General features: G+C 35.5%; 1 protein-coding gene across 1 annotated transcript in view; it reads right to left on the bottom strand.

The window, feature by feature from the left end:
- Positions 1-22,376, bottom strand: part of LanA (laminin subunit alpha) — a 1,178,005-nt gene that overhangs the window by 359,220 nt on the left and 796,409 nt on the right. The window contains exons 43-44 of the mRNA XM_090374120.1: positions 20,308-20,465; positions 11,530-11,668 (exon numbers count right to left, since the gene is read on the bottom strand). Coding sequence (XP_090230246.1) covers positions 11,530-11,668; positions 20,308-20,465 — 297 coding nt within the window. The remainder of the gene's footprint in view (positions 1-11,529; positions 11,669-20,307; positions 20,466-22,376) is intronic.

The raw sequence follows: 22,376 nt of genomic DNA on the forward strand, positions 1-22,376 counted from the left end.
AATAGCTCAAGTTACAGATGAACTGATGTTACTTTGCATCGATATTTACATAAAAATTAGATAATATGGAAGTTAATGAGATATTATGGAAGTGAAGTTGAAAAAATATGTAATTAATGATGTTGAAATTTTCAATGATTAATTAATGAGAACTCTCGCACCTATAGGCGAGTAAGGCTCCTGTGGTTGATGGCATATACCTTATAATCTTAAAGGAGGCGGCGTGAGTGCATTGAACCATTAAGACTAATTATGAGAGCATCACTGGACTCAGGAGAGATTCCGTTGGATGGGTGTAAATTGGAACATAAAGGCGGTTCTAGGAGTGTAACGGGAAATTACCGACCTGCCAGTCTAACTTCAGTAGTAGGGAAAATCATGGAGGCAATGATCAAGGGTAGAATTCAGGATCATTTATATGGAAATAAAATTCTGTAGGATACACAGCATGGTTTTGTAAAGGGAAAATCATGTTTAATTAATGTGGTTAGCTATTTTGACAGGGTCACTCAAGAGCTGGACTTTGAGAATAATTTCGACATTGTTTATTTGGATTTCAGAAAAGCATTTGACTCAGTCCCACATGAGTGGTTACTTTATAAGTTTGAGCAGGCTGGAATCATAGGGAAAATCCTTAGATGGATAGCACGATTGCTTGAGGGCACCAGGCAGAGGGTTGCGATAAATGGTTATTCCTCAGGTTGGGTTAATGTAAGAAGTGGGGTTCCCCAAGGATCAGTATTGGGATCACTGTTGTTTTTGATTATCTTAAATGACATCTATGAAGGGATGGAGGGGGTGAGGTTTAAACTTGCAGATGTTGTAAAGATCAGTAGAGTAGTTAATGATAGCCGCCAAGCAGAGCTTCTTCAGATTGACCTAGATAGACTTCCAGGATGGTCAGAAAAGTGGCAGCTGTGCTTTAATTCAACAAAATGCAAGGTCTTACACCTGGGGAACAGCAACCCCAAAATAACTTATGCACTTGGTGGAGTTGAACTAAAGTCAGTAGTGGAGGAACGGGACTTGGTAGTTACGATACAGCCAGACTTGAAGTTGTCTGAGAATTGTGGACAGGTTGCAATGTTGCATGGTGTCCTATCGATGATTTATAGAACATTTGCTAGTAGAGATAACGATGTCATAATCACATAAAGGTGATTTTATAACCTTTATGTGATTAAATTAAGTAATTATTTTTTTTTAAAAATTAGTACCAAAAAACTGGTATTTTTTGTATCAATACCGGTATTTCAATACCGGAAAAAAATGACCGGGATCCCGGTATTGTAAGCCTTAATCTGGGTTATGAAGGATAGTGATATTCAATACAGTATCATTTTAAATCATTTTAATTCAGAATTAAAACACTGTAACGATACTTCATCAACTGACATGATTCGCTGTAAACTAATGTTTTCCATATGGATAGCAACAAAGGTGAAATTATTTGTTACAACTGTCTTTTTCACCTTCAGATGGAAGGTGGGATACCCAAAATGATGCAATTTTTTCTTCTGCAAATGTTTCATCAAAATGGCATAAATTGTATAATGGCTGATATCAACATGTATAGTCTCATTCACAAGTCATTCTTCACAAGGAATGAAATGGTTCTTAGATTCTCTCAATAATTAATTCTGTTAGTTGTGGCATGTCAAGGCCATCCAGATTAAAGTTCTTCAACATTGAATTCACCAATGAAAAAAAAAACAATGTCTCCGGATTCAGAACAAACAGACTTCTTGTCTGTTTTGTCAGAATCTGGAGAGCCATAATTTTGGATCTTGTTTTATTTGGTAAAGTTTGTTGTTGGTGTTTACTCTGCCAGATCTGTGACCAGTAATCCATATAAGGAACCTAATGTTGCAAGAATGTGAGAAGAGGTTGTCTAGCTGCAAGAGCAGCAATCTCATTTCCCAGATTTCCCAAATGACCTAGAATCCAGAAAAAGGTTACTGATTGATTGGACTTGCTGCAGGAGAGTAACTGATACAGTGTTGGATGAGAGGAAGAGAAATTTTCCTTCCTGGCAGAAACTGTAATGAGAGTGTCAGTATAGATTAGAGCACTAGAAATGGAAAATAAATGATTTGATAAGTGATAGCTTTAAGACATACAGTTCGGCAGTGAAGTACTGCATTCAGCTTATAATTAGCTTATATTCAGCTTATAAAGTAGCTGTAACTGTGAATGATGGAAAAATGCTGTACCACATTGTCAGTTTTTGATCCGTCTGTGTATATTATACAAGCATTAGAATTGATGGTAGCATGAGCTGTGTGCAACTATCTGATGTTAGAGGAAGTTAAACATTCTTATCCCATTGGCAAAAGTAGTCATCACGAGAGGCAGAAGCATGTAAACAGAGTGGTATTTGGAGAGTTGTGTCCTGAGAAATGTTAATTAAATCAACATTCCAAGTTTGAAGAATTTCTTTGAGTCCAAGGGCTGCAGGTTGATTTTCATTTGGCTTGCCATCATAAAAGGAATCCCAACAGGTATTATACAGGTACTCAAAAACAGGATGTGATGGGACACTCTGGATCTTAGCTTCTAAGATATAATGGGAGGTCATGCACTTCAATATAAAGGCTTTGGACAGGAAAAGTCCAGAAAGTTTGCAGGTCTGTCCTCAGAGCACTGTGCTGGATGACATTTAGCTGTTCTATTCTGCTTCTTCTAGGTGAGCCATACACCAGAGAATCATAATCTAATCTTGAACGGATTAGAGACTTGTAAAGGTATAGTAATGTGTACCTATCAACTCCCCACAACATGGATGAGACTGACCGAAGTATGTTCAACTGTTTTAGAATATCAGTTTGTAGATGAGTGACATGGGCTTGGAAATTTAGCTTGCTATCTAATATCAGTCCAGGAATCTGATGCTATTAACTAGTGGTATCGGACTGTTTAGCTGTAGTTCAGAATTGGGGTGGAGGGCATGTTGCTTACAAAAGTGAGTGGCAGTAGATTTCAGCTCTGCTAGTTGATATCCATTGCGTGAGGTCCAGAATATAATTTTGTTTATGGCAAGCTGGAGTTGACATTCTATAGTGTTCATGCTTTGCGACTGACAAGAGATAGTGAGGTTATACGTATTCATGTAAGCCTCATCAGCTTTGGGGATGTCCCGTGTCATGTTAACTCAAATTGCGAATAAGGTTGCACCAAGTATGGATCCCTGTGGAATTCTTTCTTCCTGAATATGAGGTGTGGACAGTATGTTATGACAGTGGACCCGAAAAGAGTGCAGACAAAGAAAATTCTGGATTATCTCAAGGAGATGACCACTTAGCCCTAGATGAAAAAGGTTCATAATAATACCATGCAGCCAGGTGGTGTCAAATACCTTTTCAGTATCTAAGTTAACCATCATTAGATGTTGTTTTGTGACAAAGACATTACGAATATTGGATTCAGCTTTATTGAGTATGTCAAGAGTGGATCTGTTCTTACGAAGATGGTCTAATAAAAGATTCTCTGATTCTAGGATCCATGTAAGCCTAGTATGTACCATTCTCTCTAAAATTTTTCCCATGCACCTTGTAAGAGAAATTGGTCTATAATTCTGAACCAAGGAAGGTCTCTGCATGGTTTTAGTTATGGCAAGCATGAAGGAAAGAGGATAAATATTTTCTGAGAATATCTGATTATAGAAAATGAGTAGAGTATGTAAGTACTCTACTCATTATGCTTAAACAAATACTCTTCAAGTAGTTGTTTAAGCATGATGTAATGAATGCCATCTGGGCTGGCAGCATTATTTTAAGATTTATTTAAAGATTCCCTGAGTTCTGTTATAGTAAACGGTTGATTGTATGGAAGCAAATGATGTGTGGAGAAGTTAATTTTGTGGCATTCTGCATCTGCTTTGATGCACTGAAAGGAGATAGTGTAAGAGGCAGAAGCAAATACTGTTGAGAATGAATCTGCTAATGCACTGGCGATTTCTTTAGGATCAGCGAGATTTTTCCCATTCCAATGGAGTATTGGAGAGGGTGACTGAAAGAATTTTCCATTTATAGCTTGTATTCTTTTACAGATAAACTGTGAGTCAGTGTTTTTGTTGATGGTTGAGACAAATGTGATCCAGGAGTCTCATTTAGCTTTATACCTAATCTGTCTTGCTCTGGCTTTAAGTCTTTTATACTTGATAAGATTATTGGTGGCGGGAAATTTGCAAAAGTTGTCCCAAGCATGGTTTTTCTCATGTTTGGCAACAGAACAATCTGTATTCCATCACTTATTTCTGTGGGAGCACTTGTGAAGTGATTTTGGAATGGAATCTTTAGCAGCAGTTAGGATCTGAATAGAAATGTAGGTAGTTACATCATCATCACCACTGGGTTGTTGTTCGACTTGAAAACAACCCAGTGATGATGTAACTGGGTTGTTGTTCAACTTGAAAAGATTGATGGTGAGCAGATTGATAAATCTATTGCAGAGGTAGATCCTGTAGGTAGATGAATACAGGTGGGAGATCCAGAGTTTAGTATAGTTAGGTTATTATTATTCAAGAATGTTTCATGCCTCTTGTGTCTACTGCAGGTGCCCCCCATTATGGTGGTGGCCAATGAAGTCACCAAAAAGACAGCTGGGAGTTGCATAAAAAGATTCAGATTTAAAACACTGTAACCATTCTTCATCAACTGACACGATTCGTCGTAAACTAATGCTAGAGAAAGATAAAACATTCTTATCTACAGTCATCTACAGTCAAACCACTGATATCAAGTGAACCAATCTGATTCATTCCCTACCTTTTAGACAAACAAAGGTAAAATTATTTGTTACAACTGTCTTTTTCACCTTCAGATGGAAGGTGGGATATCCAAAATGAGCTACTTTCTTTTCTATACATCTGTAATTTGTAAATTTTGGTGAAGCTTGTGAAGATAAGAATGTTTCCTGAAGACATACTTCTATCAGATTTAAGTGAACGATTAAATCTCTTAAGTCATCAGAATTGCTGCTTAGACCTCTGCAGCTCCACTGTATGATATTGGACATTATTTAGGTTAAGATGTGGCAGATTGATCTGACTGTGTTTTTTGTAGGTGGCACACTTCTCTGCCTGTCTTTTTTTGGTTTTTTTTTCGGGAAAAAAGGGCATCCAGAATCCATGGTGTCATTCGAATGGAGTTCTAAAATAGGCTCCTCCTTATCTAAAAGTTCATTTACATCCATACTGTTGGCGGGAGATTCCATTTTTTTGAGTGTGTCAGATTTCAATTGTTCTGTGTCATATGGGATCGAAGGAGTATCACTAGGGATGTTGATTGGAGTATTTGTGGCTTCGCTAGTTTCCTTGGTGGAATATATTCTTTAGAGGTTGTTAGTGTAGATTTAACCCAGTTAGCTAGAGAGGTGTGAGGCAGAATTGATACATCCATTTGTGCTGCAGTAGAAACATAGTTTCGAGTGTAGGCAGCATAGGAACGACTACTAGGCATGCTCCACATAACTTGCCTATGTGCCTCAGGAAACGTAACTTTATTTTCTATTTTATACTTTTGAATTCTTTTCCCTGTTATCCATAATTCACAAGCTTTGGAAAAAGCTGAGAGACTTCCTTTACATTTTGGACAAGAAGGGGTTGTGACTGAGTAGTCAGCTAGTATGCTCCTTGGATTCGCAGATGGCATCACATCACATCAACATGTCTACTGGGAATGACCGTATTTCTGGCATTTGAAGCAATGAAATGCTTCAAATGCCAGAATCAAACACTTTAAATAGCCAGCTTTAACTGAGGATGGCAATTATGGAGTGCTGAATGTAAAAATGATGGATATAATTGGCGTGAGATTTCTATCCTTTTTAGTCATGATCCATTTCGCATTTATTACTTTTTGACTACTGAGTTCTTGGAGTTCTTAAGAGACTGTAATTAAGCCCCATTCACTGATGACACCTTTTAAAGAATTTAAGGTTTTGCCGGGAATAATTGATACTGTCAATCCACCAAATGTTGTCATCTTTAACAGCTGCTCAGCTGTTTTGAGGTGGCTGTTTCAATTAGGTCTCCAGATTATAGTCTTTTCACCATTTTTGGCAATTCGGCAATAGATTCCAAAGTTCTTTGGATTAAGAATGATAATAACTTGCGGTTAGAGATTGCATCACCAGGAAATTTGGTATATTGTTATGGCACTGTGCTTCCCTTTGAATTGATTAGATTCCTGGTCTATGTTTGAAGGTTCTGATCTTGAGCTCGAAAGCTCTATAGATATTTATCTATGGTGGCTCTTTTTGGCCCTTTTTATCTTTACCAGGCAGGTTACTGGCCCATGGGGAAGCAGAAGCAGTGCCACTTGGTGGCAAAATGTGAGGGTTAGTGAAATTAGTAAAAGTAACAAAAATTAAAGAAAAGGTACCTTCTCTTTTTGGGATCTCTTCTTAAGACTTTTAAGATAGCAGAGCTACTTAACAGAAAAATGTAATCAACAAAGAGGAAACCAAGGAAAACGGAGTCACAGTTTACAAAATGCTCTTTAATTACACAAGATGCGCTTGGTCACAGAAACACTTGGCACCGGGGCCTTTCTCCTTGCCATGTAATACTAATCTGACACAAGCCATAATTGTACTAGATATTCAAAAGGTGTGATGCATTGGGAATGACATGACCACATACAGAACGGTTTGTACTTTTCGATTAAAGGAACAAAACACATTTTCAAATCAATTTATTGAAAAGAGGGGGGAAGCTTATACCTTATATCACAATTATGACCAAAGTTTTGCTTAGTCTCTTGCTGTTTCTTTTAATATATTTGGATATATTCCATCAGCCACAGGTAGTTTTACTTTTAGCTTCAACTATTTCTTTTCCACTTTCTTCTCAGTTATCATAAAATCATTTAGCTCCCAGTTATAACTTGGCATACCTCTGGTATTCCCATCTCTAAAAATTTCTTCATACATGAATGTAATGCAAAATTATCTATTCAGTTTTTTGGAAAAATGAACAAAATCATCACCAATTAAACCTTTCATATCTAACGAACCAATGTGAATCATTCTTTTCCATCTAGTTACTTTTATTCATCCTTTCTACTTTTCTACTTTCTGATAAATAAAGAAGTCCTTCCTACTTTTCTTTGCATTCTTTCTTGCCAAAGACCTCTCTTAAACTTTCTTAGCTTGCCTAACCCTATTAATGTCTTGACAACAGACTAGTTTATAATTTAGGTTTCTGTATCCCCTGATAATTTATGTGCATCCCATGTATATTTTTTCACTCCCACCTTTTGTTCACCTGACATGCACTTGAAATTCATTCTTCTCCACCACCATTTGTTCATCTGACATCCATTTAAGCATAAGCCCCCAAATGGTATCCCTTAATTGTTATAAAAAGTGTAGTATATTCTGTGATTTGCATCCCTAAATTCTTCCCATCAAGTATTTGCTGTTGGTAACTTCATCAGTTGGTCCCACTGCATAGAACTTAAAAACTGTCTGAGATCATTGTAGTCACCTTTATGAAAGCAAGGGCTCTTCCCTTTGCCCTTGGTAGTAGTTACACCTTTAAGTAAATCTTCCTCCATCAATAAATTGTGGTCACTGCTACCAGGGCAGGCCACAAGCATGTTCAACCAGTTCTGTCGAAGAGGACCCCATGCTCAAATGGTCTAAATAATAATATCAACTGCTTCTTTTCTGCATTTCTATCAATGAGCCTACTGTCTTAATATCTAGTTACCCACATTATTGTCACTCCAAGAGCACTTGTACAAGTCAACTTAAAAATTGCTAAAAGTAGAGCGTATACTTCTCAATGTATATGTTCTGTTTCATATCGAACAGAGGACATTATTTAAAAATGTAATTTTTATGTTCTACTTACTTTCAATAATATCTGAATTGTTTTCAACTTCTGGAGGTAAGGAAACAACAAACAGGGCCCGTAAGTGATTCCTGAACAGGGCCACACAAATAGCATTAGTTGAGGCATATCATGCAAGAAAGCAAGCTTATACAGCATCAACCAAACAAAAAAAAAAAAAAAAAAAAACCTTATTTCACCCATCTGGTCTCTCCAAATGTTTGTCTAGTTCAGACTTAAATTTATATCAACTTCCACAACAACAGATGGAAGTCTGTTCTAGCAATCAACTACTCACTGTCTTTCCTCAATTTGAATCTTTGCCCCCTCAGGTTTTTAATTTGAGCAAAAGGAAGTATCCTGTCATCATTGAGCCTGCTCGAACCATTCAAAGCCTTATACATCTCAATTAGATCACCTCACAGGTGCCTAGTCTCCAGGTGCTGCAACTGACAGAACTTAAGCCTCTCCTGATAAGAGAACCCCTTTGTTCCTCTCACTAATCTTGTTGCCCTTCTCTGTACTCATTCTAGCAACTCTACATCCTTCCTAAAATGAGGCCTCCAGACCTGTATACAGTACTCAGGATGCGGCATAACCATGTGACCAGTACCCCTAACTTTAGTGTATATGCACCTGTTTATATACACTAAGACAGCCCAAGTATCTTCTTGATTCGACGAAGCTCCACAGCAGGGCTTATAAACTCTGACTTTCCAGGCTACTGTATCCCAAAAAAAAGCAGTAGAAAAAGTTAGTGTTTGTTGTTAAAATCACTTTGACTACTGTTAATCTATTAGTCTGTATATCTCCACCTAGCAATTTCTCCAATCTACCTAATACTGCCCAATCATTATATATTCTTGCACTCCTTCTATTACAATCCTGACTTACATGGCTGGAACTTGGGGAGGGAGGGAGGGTTGAACACTCATGTCCATTGGATCCTTCTCTCGGCACAGCATTCTGCTCTTCTGAGGATTATCAGGGCCTGCAGAACAGTTGCTATGGATGCATTGTGTGTTTGAGCTGGAAAGATGCCAGCAAACCTCATCGTAGCAAAGGTCCACCTATGGTACAACTTGAGGTGGAGATTTCCTGGACTGGTCTTTGGGGTCTGCGTGTGCCTGGTTGGGCAGATGGACAAAGCCTTTAAAACATTACAACTGAGCAGAGGAGGATCGATGATGAGCTAAATGTCATTTGGCAAAATCAATGGTGAACCTCTGAGATGGGAAGACATTTGTATGCTTTCATCCCCTCTATTCATACCGTGAGCTAGCGAAAGCCTAGGCTCCGGTTTGGACTGGCCGTCTGCTTTGTCCTGACGGGGCATGGTCTGTGAGTACTCTATACAGGTCTGGAGGCCTCATTTTAGGAAGGATGTTGAGGCTGCTCCGGCTGGGGTTGGAAACCTCAGACTTGTGCTCATGAGGTGAGCCGGAGACAGGCCTTTATATTGTGTTAGGATGCCCAAACTATGTTGACCTTTGAGTAAGGTTGGAGGGAGGGAAGTTTGCCCTCTCTGAATTAACTTTGGTGGATCTTTTAACTGATCTTCACTTGTTTGACAGGTTCATCAAATTTGTTAAAAGAGCTTTCGAGCGCAGACATGTCGCTGGATAGGGCAACCTACCTCCTCGTGGTGGGGGTGGAGATGCCGTCCCCACCATGAGGCCAAATGTTTGTTCTGTCAAAGTCATTGCAGTTTGTTGGAGAATTGTGTTTTGTATTATTACAATGTTATAAGATGTATTACATTACTAACCATATCACAAGTATAGTACAATGTAACGCTGAGAACTAGATGCATATGCCTGGAAGCCCAGGCAGCATCTAGGATAGAGGCTCCTTCAAATGACAATGGCTCCTTCTATTTATATGTGATTCATTTTGCAATCTAACATTATAATTAGTGTTACTTTTGTGATATTTTTTTTAATTCATATACTACAACAAAACCACTACAAAGCACCAGACTGTTTTATTATATCCAACCCAGCCACTTAATTCATCCCTATGGCTTTGCTACCCTAATCAGAGTAACATACTTTAATGGAATTTAAAGACCAACACTTGTAGGAAGTATTTTATGATAAATATTATTTTTCCCCAAAGGGCATTTACAGATAACAATACCACTCCTGAGGTGGTATGCTCACCTGTAACCTTGTTTAATGAAAAATGTTTTTGTTATTTTTTTGTTCTGGTAGCTCCTTTGAATTTCTCATCAGGAGTTGGTCTGCAACATGGTTTTTTTTTATTTTTTCTGTAATTTTGATTCTGCATTTTGTAATTAATTAATTAATTAAAAAACAAATTAATTTTCGTAATTTTGTAATTTAAGTTGAAGCTTATTCAGATAATAAAGAAATGGAAAGGGGAAAATCTGCAAACTAACATTCTATTAAAATGAAAAAATTTCAGGTGTGCTTTCAATATGACTACTTCGGTGGTTCTCTTGCTAAGTCAAATACAAGTTTTTATATGTGGCTAAGCAAACTTGGCTTACTCATTATGCAAGGCTGGTTATATAACCTAATTGACTTATTCATTACAATAGGAAAAAGTTACCTTAGGTTAGTTTGGATACTTTTTATATTACATAACGCAGTAAGATATTAATACAGTAAAATTCTGTTACTTCACGAGAGTTCCACGAATCATGAATCATTTTGTTGTGCCAAAATTTTGTTCTAATGAATATCACTGAAAATTATTTTAGGAGAATCAATATTTGTTCAAAATTCTTCTGCATTTTTTTAATATATAGAAGCAAAAGTTCCAATTTATTTTACTTAAATGTCAACCTTAAAATAAATAATAAATAAAGTGATAAAAATGCATAATAAAGGAATAAAAATATTTATTTCAGAGGGTATTGTTTTGAAAACATTTTTTATACAGTAGAAATGCAATATTTTATACAGTATGTAGTCTCTCTGAAATTCAGGGGGGGGGGGAAGAGAGAGAGAGAGAGAGAGAGAGAGAGAGAGAGAGAGAGATGCTATATACTTTTCACCGAGTGTAGAATGCCACTCAATAAATGAGCAATGCATTTTAGGTAAAGAACAGGCAATCACACCAGCTATTGCTTCTTTGATAGCCTGTTTGCTGATGACCATCCATTTTACCATTATCAATATCAAGTACTGTGGACCAAGATGGTTACCAGCAAAAATAAAAATTCTTAACCATTTTTTTAAACCTGCAATCATTTGCTCAGAATTAGTTCCCCCCCCCCCATTTTTTTTACATTCTATGTAAATTTCAATACCCAAAAATGTCACAAAGCATTTCTTTCTAGTATAGTATTGATTTATTGAAAAAGAGGAAAACTGGCAAAACATTACAACAAATGACTTTCCTATAAATAAAAAAAAGGAATAAAATTAAAAGAATACCGTGGAGGTAACAAAACCTCTTGGGTGTGACACATCAAATATTATGCTCTTCAGAATCTCAATTCAAGATTACATCGTCTGACAGGTATTTCCAGGGCAGGGGGCAGAAAGCATATAAAAAAAAATCAGTATTTTCTTCCATATTGAATTTTCCCCCCCTTATCAAAGAAGGGATTCAATCATCCCTTCAAGAAAAATAAAGACAAAGCAGTTTCCATTTTTCATTTCTCTATATTGGAGTTGTCAGTGTCTACGGCTTAAATAAAAAAATAAAGATCTCTTTCTCACCATACTTCCAGCTTCATCAGCAGCTTCAACTGCAGCTTGGGCAGAGATAAGAGCATCATTGATGGCATCAACAATAGTATTATAGGCTGAAGCAGCTTCTACTGCACCATCTGCACTGTCTCTTGTATCAGCTAATAAACTAAATAAAAGTTTGAAAATATTAAACCTAATATTATAAAACTGAAATATACAATAAATAACTAATTGAAATATTATATATTTCATGCATATCAAAAAGAGAAAAAAAAAAAAAACAAATCAATAAAATTTAACATTTATAAAATTAAAATTATAGGGAATGCTTTGATATTAAATTATATAAACTTGTCATATTCCATTTGCTGATGCAGGAATGCCAATGGTTCATTCATTATTTGGTTTTAAGGAGCATTAGCAACTAAGGCCATATTGCTCTGGGATGTGCGGTGGTCATTCCCTGACCTTTCCGCATCCTCCGTATTTGGTGGTGATGGGCTCGAACCCCGGTCTAATCAAGAAGCATGTGCTACGCACTGCTGCTCCTTCCCACCTGGCTATGGAGGCGCCTAATGCCAATGGCCTACACCGAATAGAGTGTAGGCCATTATAATGGCCTATAATGGCCATTATAATGGCCTACACTCTATTTGGTGTAGAGGCATTATAATATAATGCCTCTAACACAGGCCAGCAGTGGCTGTGCAACATCATTTGCAAACTTATTTTATAACAGAGTCCACTGAAATGGTATCTGTTGGAAAAGGAAAGGTGGTATTTGAGGAGCAAGGTTGGGAGTATGCTACAGAATGCCAAACCTCCCACAGTACATGAACCACTGCGGGAAGTAGTATATATAATATGATAGGCTAGAGAAATTTATTTAAATTGCTACAGAATTTATTAATTTTTTACATTGTCTTAAAATTTACATACATTTTGAACTGTGAACAAGATGATGTAGTGATGTTCAATTACTAGTAGGCTGGAGAGACAGAAAGAAAACTTGAGTTTGGTTTCCTATCAGTGATTATAATTGTGTTACTGACCTCTATTGGCATATGAGACAGTATTCATCATGCACAGAGATGCCAATTTCATTAAAATATACGAGTGTTAAAGAAAGTTCAACATCGAACTCTGATGTGGAACTGTCTTTACCACTGTCACATATTTGTTTATCTTCAATATTTGTAAAATAATAAGAGAAGTTTACCTCTATATAATACACAGAACACTTCTGTATGATACTCTCCAGCAATTAAAATGAAAAAAATCGAAAATCTTACATAACAGTAAAAAATAATTAAAAATCAATTAAACACAATTAAAAATCAAATGAACACAATTAAAAATCAATGTAACGCAATTAAAAATTAAATAGATTAATTAAAAAATGCATAACAATTTCAAAACGAGGAAAAGAAACCGTTTTGCACTTTTTCGTTAAATTTCTTTTTATTAATCTATTTAATTTTTAATATTGAAGATAAACTTGATAGTATGAACCAGTGCTGTAATGCTCAATACTTTCTATGTTGATATAAATACAGTGAAACTTCCCTTTAACGGACAGCCATGGGGAACGAAAATGTGTCCGTTAGAGAGAAGTGTCCACTAACAAGAAGTCTGAGGGAGAAAAAAAAAAAAAAGAAAGAAAGAAAAATCGTTAAACGTTTAATGAAAATTAAATTAAAATATATACAGATTTTGAACAATATTTTTGTAAATAATATACAATTACATACACAAGAGATAAAGAAAAATCGTTAAACGTTTAACGTAAAATTAAATTAAATTATATACAGATTTTGCACAATATTTTTGTAAATAATATACATACAATTGTGCTATGCATATTATGACTTTATCGTAAGAAAAATACATACAGTAATCACTTATTTTCTTCTGCACCTTCTTCTGGCTGATAATTTTGTTTTCAACATTTGTTTGGAGTGAAGAAACCATCGAAAGTCCTTCAGTATCTTCTTCAGCAGCGAAAAACATTTTTAAACGATTGATTTGAATGAGCGCTTCTTCCATTTTCATCGGTGGTTTGTTGTTAATATGTTCTTCGACAGAATGACCTCCTTCCATTTCTTCATCCTCATGAGGAACTTCTTGAAAAATATCGATGATAATGTCGTTGATATCTAGAGCACCATCTTCTGTAGTGAGGTTCAAGTCTATATCTTTGTAGCCAGGGTCACTTGTAGCTGAAGTATCGTACATTATCAATAGATGTTGAAGTTCTTGTTCTTCTTGGTGCTCCACATTGCTGTTCACAATTTCAATTTTTGCGTTTGAGAAGCCAGACTTTACAAAACAGTTCACGACAGTTTGTTTTCTAATTGCATTTACTGAAGAGGAAATCCATTGAATTCGCATCTAGGATGCCGAGTTTATTTGCGAAGTCACTCGCACATGTTCAATCGTTCATGTTTGCAATGAGATGTCTTAAAACACGTTTTCTGTAGTGAAGTTTAAAATTTTTTTATTATCCCTTGATCCAAGGGCTGACACTCTGGAGATGTGTTTGGTGGCAGAAAAACGATTTGAATGTTGGACAATTCAATGTGCGGGTGAGATGCAGCATTATCCATGAAAAGAATAATTTTTCTGTTTTGACGAATCATGTTTTGGTTAAAGTGACTTATCCATTCGCTCATGATATCTCGTGTCATCCACGCATTTTTATTAGACTTCCAGTCAACATTCAAAAGATTCAACTTTATGCCCTTGAAACAACGAGGATTTTGTGGTTTTCCTATAACAAGAGGTTGTTCAAAGTCTCCCAGCATATTTGTACACAATAGTACAGTCAAGCGTTCCTTAGAAATTTTTACGCACTGGCACTTTTCGTTTTTTAGACTCGTTGTTTTTTCAGGAAGAGCTTTAAAAATCAACCCTGTTTCGTCACAGTTTTAGTTTTAAAATCACGACATGAATCTTCCAATTTGATGGTCCACTCTGTTACAATCCCAGTATCAACAGATCCACCTTCGCCACTTACGATTTTCCAAGAAATTTTATGCCGAGTTTTGAACTTGTCTAGCCATCCCACAGAAGCTTTGAACTCATTTACTCCCATAGATTTTGCAACCTCCATAGCCTTTTCCCTAATAATAGGCCCATTAATGGGAATTTTTTTAGCACGTGCGCGACAAAACCACTCGTACGTAGCATTGTCAATTTGAAGTCCAACAGTTTTCGGGAATGATTTTTGAACCTGATCATTTCCGTGTTGCCAAAATTGTTTGAGCAGTTCATTTTTTTTCTTTAGGATGTTGCTTACCTGCGTCTTCCCGATTTTGAATTTTGCAGTGAGATTGAGAACACTATTTTTTTGCCGATCATACGCATTAATGAGTTCAACTTTATCTTTTAAAGTTAAATGTTTACGAGAAGACATTGTGCACTTCACACGACACTGAACAAAACTGAAAACTGAAACTGAAAAGACAAAAGGCTGACCAAATCCCCCCCTGCACACACCGAATTCATCAGAAGTTTTACACGTGCCTTAAAATTCTTGAAAAAGGGTTTAGAACCGCGACGTAAACCTTGATAAAATTCAGAGAATCGGAAATAGAAAATAAACACACGATTGAGGCAATACGTGGAAGAAAAGTTCCTAGAAAAAGGGCCATGAGCTCGCCCGCTGTCCGTTATGGAGAGATCAAATTAAGTGTTAATCTAAACGAAACAGTGCAGATTGCCTGTCTGCATCCGTTACAGAGAATGTCCGCTAGACAGAAGCTGCAAACACGTTAAAACCAATAGAGGTGAGTTGGGGAATTTGAAAATGTCCGTTGTAGAGAGATGTCCGTTAACGAGAGGTGTCCATTAGAAGTTTCACTGTATTTGTAAAATAATAAGAGAAGTTTACCTCCATATAATATATAGAACATTTCTGTATGATACTCTCCAGCAATTAAAATGAAAAAAAATCAAAACAAAAAGAAAGACAGCAAACTATGGTTTTCTTGAAGTATTAAGGGTAATATAGATACAGTCGATTCCAGTTATTTTGGACACATCGGGACTAGTTCATTTTTGCCCGATTAAGTAGCTGCCCCAGTGGTCTGAAGTTTCACATAAATAGTTAAAAATACAGTGGACCCCTTCTTTACAATTGGTTCACTGTACAATCAAATCACGTTATGATGGACTCAACATAGTAAAGTACCGTTCACTGTACGATGTGTAGTAAGCGCCGGTCATTGTGATCGCGTTGAATTGAATTTTAATTCTATTAAACAGCGATTCTAATTAGTGAAAATAGGAGGAATATTATCCACAGGCTATAAAAGTAAAGATATATTAAGCACAAATTTACCCTTTACTACCTTACAACTTAAAAAATTAAATGATACGTGGTAATCGGAATAATTAATACGTACTGCAATAAGTACATACTAACTAGTTGACATACATTTCTGTTTGTTGACATTTGTGGATGGGGGGTTAAAATTTAAAACAGTAAAAAGATAAGCAATCAATAACAAAGAACACGGCACATATAAATTGCAAGTAACACGATACGGAGAATGGAGTAACAAGTTACGAAGCTTTAAAAATAGGAATGAAGAGAAGATTCTGAAAATTAAATTTTTTATACAATTGAAGTTTCCATGGAAGTGTAAACACATTTCACCATAATAACCCACAGAATTCCAGCTGTCTGTATTATCGCAAATTCAATAAGATCGAGTTTACTATCCGTTTATAATAGATTGCGGTATCAGAAAAGACCAATAAACAGGTGACTGCTAATCGTTTTATGGTTGTGACCTCCAGATATCCGACCAAACCACGAGGTACGGTGGGAGACAATTGTAGGGTAATCTCCAGTGCTGCGGTCTCCTGCCCCGATCAAACGGCATGTTGTCCCAATTAAGTGAAGTAAACCCTGGCTATTTTCTCGATTGGGTTCTGTTTTTTAAGATTTGTCCCAAATAAACAGTTGCCATGATTACCGGTGGCCCAAATAACCTGAATCCACTGTACTTATAATTCTCTAAAGCAGTATTTCACAAAATATTTTACTCATGAACCCCTTTTGGTTTCGAAAAATAACCATGGATCCTCACATTCTAGCTCACTTAAATATGGGATGTCTGGATGACAGGTCCACCTTTTTCAGGCTGCCACAAAACAAAATTGAATAATAAATTTTTACTATTTGACTATAAAATCAATTGTACCTCTAAGCTACTAGTGTGAAGAATGGTGTTTTTTCATCTCACAAAGTCCTTTAAAGTTGGAAGTGACTGTAGACAAATGAATTCTCATGTCGGGTGTGACATCCAGTCAGTAAAGATATTTAGATTTTAAAATTCAAAGTAGCCATTACAGAAATTATCCATGGATTACGAGGAAACTATGGATCCCTTGGGATCTGTTTCCTTTTTGCATTGCATTATCAGAATTGATAGACAAAACCTCTCTAGAACTTCTAAAAGCAGACAACAATACAAGTTTTAAAAGTATAACATAAAAAAAAATGGCCTCCAACCATCTCATTAGGGCTCAAAATACCAGGCAAAATCTTAATACCAGTATTTTAGTATTTTGAATTTATGAAACCGGGATACCGGTATTCCAAATAAAAAACATTTTGATGACAATTAGGTGCAAGTAATTACTGGAATTCACATTTTAAATCAAACTTTTATTACAATAATAAAAATTCTAGCAAAAATTATTAATCATACAGTTATTCTAAAAACAAAAAATAAGCATCCACACTACCTGACTGAATAAAGTGAGCTCTTAAGAAACTCAATAGTGTTATCGTTTAAACTGGATCTAATTTTGGTATATATTTAATTAGCAGCAGAAAACGTCCTTTTGGATTCTGTGTTGGTTGGTGTTTGTACTGAGATAGTCGTACACAAGTTGCAGTTTGCCCCCCACCTTATTCCCTCATCTTTAAAAAATCTTATTTCCTTTTTATCAAAAATAAATATTTCCTTTTTGACTTTTTATGACACTATATCCGTATTAATGAAAGAGAGGGACTGACTGTTAAGCTTGGTGAGGAAACCAAATCTAAGCTGTGAGAGGGGGCTATTTATTTATTTATTAATTTTTATTTCCTTGTACCTTAGTATCGCCATCAGTGGCCATTGTTATGATTTTCGTACAGCAGCTCCCCTCAAGCACTAAGCTCTACAAGCTACCTGACTGCATTAAAAAACGAGAATTTCCAGGAGCTAAGGGATATTCCCCCCATACGAGTATATATATTGTATATCGTATATATATTATATGTGAGCTGTTAGTTTCTCAAGAGCAATGGCACAAATATAAAACAAAAGTCATTTATCAAACAAATCCATTTACAATACATAAACGGTGTTCATTTACATCTAATCTGTTCATTTTTATCTATCATTTCCATAAAATTTCTCTCAATTAACAATCTCAACTGCCTCTACAGCTTCAAACGCTAAACTAATTCAATCTTAATCACTTCCTCATATTTCTCTTAATCATCAATGTCAATTCCCTTCACAACAGAAATCCATAAGTCGCTAACTTAATGCTAACAATTCCGTGTAAAATCTCTTAATTTAGCAATTTCAATTTTCTTTACAACTTCAACCAAAAAACCAACTCAATACTAAGTATTTCCTTATTTCTCGTGTTTCTTCAACTTTAACCTTACTCTAAAATAATCTCCCACTTTATCTAAGTACCGTTTCCAAAACAACACAGTTCAGAGGACTTACCTTCCTTCTCTTTCATGGTGGAATTCCTTTTTTTTTTGTGAGGGTTCCTTCCATGGAGTGCAGTAATGTCTCTTTCTCTCTCTCTCTCTCTCTCTCTCTCTTCTTAATTGAACTCTTTTGTATAGCTCTTCCAGTACTGTCTTATTTCGGGATTTTGGGAACAGTTCTCTGCTAATATTGAAGGAAATTGCCACAGCAGTAGTAGAAGCCAGGGCACAATCTGACTGGCTTGTTCAACTTTTGGATTAACGTCTAGCACAGGAACGTGCCTGGCAGAACCCTTCACTATACAGCTGAACATTCTCAGAACTGGACTCTAACCGAATCCAGAACTGCCACTGGAAATTTGCAACACGTCAGAACAACAACCACAAACCTCTCTTTTGGTGCGAGCACCTTATTTATTTCCTTCTCATTTTATTTATTTATTGAATTGATTGCAAGTTACAATCGCCCCTTATACTACTTTTTTATATGCAAGGAGAGGGAGATGTGTAGGGGGTAGATACGTAAATGCCCGCAAACCCCAGAGGGGTTTACAGACATTTACGTATCTCCCCCTAACTAATTTAAACCTGACCCAATCACGGTGTTATTCTTTAAACTCATTCTTCTTCCTTTGGTGGGAAAAACAGAATATTTTCCCCACACAAAGAAATGCTTTCATCTTTTTCCGCCAGATCACCTGTTCACAATACCTTTGAACTGCTGCATACCGACACCCTTTCCCAAAATGCACATTTAACCCTTCCGCACCCGTCATACCATTGTTCACCATATTCCTTAATTGCACTACCAGGCCTACTGCCACTAATGGAAATATTTCCGTAATGTTTTCGTTATTCCTTAAGCGCTTTACTTCCACACACACTATACTTACTAAGAGAAATATATTTGTAAGATTTTACGTCTTACAGTTTCATGATGTTTTTAGGTTTCCATTTCATTTGTACTGTGTATAACAATCCCTCATTTGCAAATTCAGCAGTATTAATGATTTAGTGTTGTCAATTTTACAACCTTTATGTGAATAAATCATGGATAATTATTTTTTAAATTAGTACTGAAAAATCGGTATTTTTGTATGAATACCAGGATTTGAATACTGGAAAAAAATTACCAGGATCCCGGTATTCGGGATCCCAGAATCTCGGTATTGTAAGCCCTACACCTCATACATCACATGACAGGAAAACTTTTGGAATCACAGGATTCCAAAAGTTTAGCACTCACATGTCATAATCATTTTATTCATTTATTATTAAACATCACATTTAATTAATATAAAACAGAATTGTAAGCTGTATATTGGAAAAGTGTAGAACTTCTTTGATATTGCAGAATAATTTTCAGCAGTAATCCTTAAAATATTTTTCAGTATAATAAAATTATTTATACTCCACCAAGAAGTCAGTTGTAATGGAATTTTATTGTATTTTAACTCCTGTAACTTTTGGATCTGATGCATGATACATCTGAAGAATCAGTTCTATCATGCTCATAATTAAACCCTTTACACTTTAAGATAGGCACCACTCATCATGTGATCTTCACTTCACGATATAGTGAAGTGAAAATGCTGCTTCCATCAATTTTCCCACATGAAAAATATGTGCCTTGACTACTTCCTAGCACTGACTTCTGTAATTCTCTTGGTATCTCTATCTTTTAAAACATGTTAATATCAATTTTAAACATAATTACATAATTGTACCATTCATTTGGTTTTTAGGTGTCTCTAAATAGAAATCAATTCATAGACTTCTTGTATATTAATATTTTGTAACATTTCATTTATAATCTTTATATACTATATCTTATAATCATTAATGATGTCAAATTGATGTAAATGATCATAAAGTGACTCAGAAGAGCTCATTGGAGGAGAGATGAAATCTCAACTATTTCATGACTTGAAATATTTTGAAATCTCAACTATTTTATGACTTGGTGCAGTCATATATTGCAAATAAATATCAGTATACGCATAAAAGTTTTAAATTATGTAAATTCCTTAAATTCCTTTATAAAACATTACAGACGTGGATATTTATAAAAACATTACCTATCAAGTAAATCAGCTTGTTCCATTAGGTTATTTGCATGCTCTGTAGATTTATCAACCACAGGACGAACCTCTTCCAGCTCCTCTTCCAGTTCTTTTAAATACTCCTTAAGTGTATCAATTTTTAGTTGGAGACGGGTGGATTCTGCACCAAGATTCTAAAATAACAATTAATGCTATTAATGAAATTATTTACCAAGAACAGCTTTAGTTCAGTTTGAGGATATTTCAGTAACTCTTCACTCTTGCCCATTTCTTTAAAAACATGATGACTTTTCTTTTTAGGATGAAAAATTTCTATGGAACTATTCCTTTAAGATATATGGTGGCACTTTCCAACATATAATAATTATATACACACCAAGACTTTAAAAGAATCTTGAAAAAAAAAAAAAAAAAGTTTATTGTATATATTTGAAGTACAAATTTACAAATTACCTATTTGTGACTCATTGCTTTTATAGAAGGGATTACCAATTCTCAAAGGTGTGTGTGTGTGGGGGGGGGGAATCATGTCCAATATATACTGATGCATAGCTACCAACTTTTGAATTTCAAAAAAAAAACTGGAGATCAGGCATCTGTAAGCAGGAGAGAAATGTTTTTGGGCAAAAACAGGTGAAAAACAGAAGGTCTTTTGTAAAATGGAGGAGTGCATCTGAAAAAGCAGGAGTTTTTTTTTTTTTTTTTTTTTTTTTTTTGGAAAAGGCACTAGGTTTTCTACAGTCCATACAGCATTATAACTTAAATTTCAATCGGAAAAATACACATTTTATAACAAAACACAGCCATAGGTTTGTTTACCAGTACACTTTGCTTTTAAACTTTAGCTTAACTAACACTTCTCTGTCTGGATTTCTAGATCCTGTTTGCCCTCTTCAAAAAGTTTGAGTCACAGATTTGTTCATAACTATAGTCCTGCTGTCTAGACTGGACTGTTAGGAGCATTTCCAAAGTTTCACCAGAAACAGAGATCTGAACTCTGTTTTTGTTTTTCTAACCTGGCTGAATATTCTCCTACACTCAGCAATGCTATGAGAAATAGTTACAATGCCAAGCATGACTTGGGACTATTTGTTATATTTCAAGCTTCCTTTTGCACTTTTCAGTTCCTTAACAGATGAATACTGTACATCAATTTTTTCTTCTTCTGCAATAGCGTCTGGCAGGGACTCATAAAGAAACTGACAAAACTGATGCTGGAAAACATCTATTGCTTCATCTATTTCTTTATTTTTAATAATAATACAAAGAAATACTGGAAACCTGTCCACAAAAAATTTAAAATATTTGAAAATGATGGACATGCCAATTCATGAAATTTGTTCTACCTCAACATTTATAAGGTAGAATTTGTTCTACGTCAACATTTATAAGAATGTAATTTTCCAACAGGAACTACTCATGCACCATGTAGTCACGTGCAGTCATAAAAAATTCCTCGCAGAGCAAAAGACAGAATCTTCTCCTGTTGATTTAGATTCTCAATGACTTTGGCAGTAGAAATATTTATAAATAAATAAATTTTTTTTTCTGTTTATACTCTGGCAAAGTCAGTAGAGTTTACAATAAATCATCAATACAAATATTTATCGTATTTATTAGTCACAGGCTTCAACCCTGCTCCACTCAAGGAACGCGTGCTATGCACTCTCGCTCCTGACCACTGGGCTACGTCAGGCCTATACTAAATGGGAATCAATCTTCTTTTTCAGTCTACTATGGTAGTCACTATTTAAAATGGAAATGGACGATCTGAAAACTGTTGGTAAAAATTAATTTGCTCACAACATTCTTCAACATATTTAGGAATAATAACCTTGGTACACAGACAGAAGAGCATATTCTGATTTTCAAATATTACTTAGTATTTAAAGAGACAAGCAAACTGTGTTATTCAAACCAGAAAAGAGAAATACAATTGCATTTTGTTTAATATTGCTTTTACCAAAAGTTTGCAACACAGAAGTTATTTTCTTGAGTTTGTCAATTTTTCATCTTTCAAAATGTTTGTATCATGAACTGGATGGCAACTAGAGGGAGCAATACTCTTGATTTGATTATCAGTA

The sequence above is a fragment of the Mastigoproctus giganteus genome, chromosome 5, assembly GCF_048544385.1.
Source record: "Mastigoproctus giganteus isolate SK-2022 chromosome 5, ASM4854438v1, whole genome shotgun sequence".
Classification (NCBI taxonomy): domain Eukaryota; kingdom Metazoa; phylum Arthropoda; class Arachnida; order Uropygi; family Thelyphonidae; genus Mastigoproctus; species Mastigoproctus giganteus.